General features: G+C 46.3%; 1 protein-coding gene across 1 annotated transcript in view; it reads left to right on the top strand.

Moving 5' to 3' along the window:
• The first annotated feature begins 1,115 nt into the window (after window positions 1-1,115).
• LOC104960339 (glutamate receptor ionotropic, kainate 5-like) overlaps window positions 1,116-3,660 on the top strand; it is a 19,389-nt gene continuing 16,844 nt past the window's right edge. The window contains exons 1-2 of the mRNA XM_010788341.1: window positions 1,116-1,148; window positions 2,214-2,439. Of these exons, the coding sequence (XP_010786643.1) occupies window positions 1,116-1,148; window positions 2,214-2,439 (259 nt within the window). The remainder of the gene's footprint in view (window positions 1,149-2,213; window positions 2,440-3,660) is intronic.

Below are 3,660 nucleotides of genomic sequence, written 5' to 3'. Positions count from 1 at the left end.
GGGGGAGGGAGATGGAGGGAGATGGGGGGAGATGGAGGGGGAGGGAGATGGAGGGAGATGGAGGGAGATGGAGAGAGATGGAGAGAGATGGGGGGAGATGGAGGGAGATGGAGGGGGTTGTAGTGGTTGCCGGAGCCTCGCAGCGGGGAAACTGAAACTGCGGAGGGTTCGCGCATAGATCGTCTGCAAGATAAGGCCCCCCCAGCAAGATAAGGCCCCCTCAGCAAGGTGAGGCCCCCTCAGCAAGGTGAGGCCCCCTCAGCAAGGCGAGGCCCCCTCAGCAAGATGAGGCCCCCCCAGCAAGGCGAGGCTCCCTCAGCAAGGTGAAGCCCCCTCAGCAAGGCGAGGCCCCCCCAGCAAGGCGAGGCTCCCTCAGCAAGGCGAGGCCCGCTCAGCAAGATGAGGCCCCCTCAGCAAGGCGAGGCCCCCTCAGCAAGATAAGGCCCCCCCAGCAAGGCGAGGCTCCCTCAGCAAGGTGAGGCCCCCTCAGCAAGGCGAGGCCCCCTCAGCAAGACGAGGCCCCATCAGCAAGGCGAGGCCCCCTCAGCAAGGCGAGGCCCCCTCAACAAGGCCTCAACAAGGCGAGGCCCCCTCAACAAGGCGAGGCCCCCTCAGCAAGGTGAGGCCCCACGCAGTCTGCGTGATCTGCGTGTAGGGAGGGGCGGCCCTGATCCTACTGACCTTTAAAGATGAAAAGAACATCTACACATGCTTCTTGTAGTTGGAAATGTAGTGCCTTTCTGCCTGTTGCACCATCCTTAATGGAGCGTATGTGTGGGCTGGTCCTGTATAGTTTAATTTACAGGAAAGGAGTAAGCAGAGGGGAGAGTTGTCCATTCTTGTTCTGTTTTCCGTGACTATCTTCCTCACCATGCTGAACACCCTCTCAGACTCTCAGAGAGGCGCTACCATGGAAACCAAGCAATGGTGTAGATGTATTGAAGTCCGAGTGTAAACAGGTCGTGACTCACAAATCAGATTTACTCACGAGTCGTGAGTAAATCTGATTTAGTCAGAAATCGTGAGAAATGCAGGAGAAATATGACCCTGGGAGGAAACCGGGAGAGGGCAATGAAATCGGGAGTCTTCCGTGAAAATCGGGAGGGTTGGCACGTATGGGAGGGACTGTAGAGGTGTTGGACCTTCACGTTGGACCCAGCATGTTATACTCTTGGTATTCTGTCCAACAATATCACAGAAAGTCATTCAAAAGGATTTCATTACTGAGAGTTCAGCTTTTAATGGCAAAAAAAAAGATAAAAGTGTTCTGGTTGAAGCCCACCCCCCAACACAATGCAGTTGGTTATAACATCAATCACAGCGATCAACAGAGTTGAAATCAGACACGTTTCAAGACAAAGATGGTCAGCTTTAATACAGTCAGCCATTCAACTTTGTATTCTTCTTTTTTCTGTTATTAATTTGAATTACTTCAAAAAAGAATGTTCACTTGTTATTGTTTGGCTAACATTACAGGTTGTGTGTGTTCTATTCATTATACAGAGCCCCTAAAAAAAACCTTCTCGTCGCACACCGGCTCGTAATAGCTCTGCACCTCTGGCCAAAATGTTCTTAAATTGAAGTTCTAGTTTGAAATATAACTCAATGTATTCATGGCTTCTCATTTCCACACATAAACATAATATTCTGCATTAACTGGTGGTCCCCTGCGTGCACCGCTCACTTTCTCATACGCGCCTGAAAAATGTGTTCTACTGTTTGTCCATGTCCCCTTAGTGGCTGTGTATGTTGATGTTGTATATTTTTAAATGAGCTGCTCATCAATATATGATACAAAAAATATTATTACCAATGAGGATGTTTTTCCGAATAAAGTCCTGACACAAATTAATGTAATTTAAGGTAGAACAATTGTAATGTGCAAGATTTCCTCATCTCATTTGAATTTTGTCTGTTATAACATTTTTAGAGTCTAAAACTAAATAGAAACTTTATTCTAATCCTCGGTGAAATAGTTTGACTAACATTACAAAATGATTTGTTTTCCTCTGCAAAGTTCAGTATAATCGGATAACTAAAAACTTACATTAGAAAAAGGACTAAGACTGTATTTAAAAAATCTGAATAAATGAAGAGAAAACATTTGGACAAAGACCAAAATATAATGACTCTTGGTCCACGAACACTGGACTCAAACACTTGAAGTCATTGTGTAAACTGTGAGGTATAAAACCCCTGCTGTGTTCCTACAGAACTCTCGGTACCAGACGTACCAGCGCATGTGGAACTACATGTACTCCAAGCAGCCCAGCGTGTTCGTGAAAAGCACCGAGGAGGGCATCGCCCGCGTCATCAACTCCAAGTACGCCTTCTTGATGGAGAGCACCATGAACGAGTACTACCGCAGCCTGAACTGCAACCTGACCCAGATCGGAGGCCTGCTGGACACCAAGGGATACGGCATCGGCATGCCTCTGGGTGAGTGGCCCACCATCACAGGCCTCTATGAATGTGTGTTACTGCTGACTCGTGAATGTTAAAAAACTGTTTGAGGGCTGGTAATGGGGGGTCGAGGGGTCCATTTACCATAGAATGACATATTCATTTTGAAAATGAGACCATTCGGAGAAGAAAGAAAGGAAAATGTCTCTATTTAAGACACACTTTAATAAAGGGGAACATAATGCAAACCTACAATTTTTTTTAATGTATTTAATCTTTATTCAACCAGATAAAAAGCATTGAGATACAATCTCATTTACAATGCTGACCTGGCCAAGAAGGCAGCAACGTTACACATAACACATAACACAGACATATCAAATACAGAGAACACAACTAAGTAAACAAAAAACAAAAAGCAGTCACTACATTGTGCGCATTTGGGACAGTAAGAAAGGTACTGCTTATTACTGCAAGAGCAGCTGGTGGTAAGGACCTCAGACAACTTCAATTTAAAACAGGCTATAGGGACAAGTGCCGTCAGTTTGAGGCTTGATTGAAGGTCATTCCAAGACCAAGGACCATAATGAAAAAGACTCCTTTTTCCAGCCTCAGTCCGCACAGCAGGAACCTGGAACCGTATCCAGGCACTGGGTCTGAGGTTGTAAGAGTCACAAACTGGAGCAAATCTGGCACATATGTAGAGTGGAAGCTTTCCTAAAATGGCTTTATACATGAATAAAAACCAATGCTGCATCCTACGCATAGTGAGTGAGGACCATCCAGTTAGGCTATACAGTGTGCAATGATGAGTCCTATAGGGTGCATTTGATATATAACGCAGTGCAGCATGGTAGAGTGGGTCAAGTTTGGCCAAGACAGTGGGACAGGCAAATCTATAAATGGTATCACCATAGTCCAGCTGGGACAGGAATAAGCCAGAGACCAACCTTTTACGGGACGAATTCGAAAAACAACATTTAAGTCTGTAAAGGAAGCCAAGAGTGAATTTCAATTTCTTTGTTAGAAACTTCAATATGGTGTTTGAAATTCAGATTACTGTCCAACCAAAAGCCAAGATATTTGTAGTTATCAACAAACTCAACAGACACGCCATCGAGGGTCTCAATGGAGAGGCAAGAGGACGCTGATTTGGGAGCAAAAAGCATTGCTTTGGTTTTCATGCTCGGGCCCCTGAGTTCGCCCGCCCCCCAGAGCCCGCCTGCCGGGCCCCGGTTCCGTCTCAGTACCACCCCG

Source organism: Notothenia coriiceps, unplaced genomic scaffold (genome assembly GCF_000735185.1).
Source record: "Notothenia coriiceps isolate Sejong01 unplaced genomic scaffold, NC01 NC01_scaffold00031847, whole genome shotgun sequence".
NCBI classification, from domain to species: Eukaryota; Metazoa; Chordata; class Actinopteri; order Perciformes; family Nototheniidae; genus Notothenia; species Notothenia coriiceps.
This window is presented reverse-complemented; position numbering and strand designations above follow the sequence as displayed.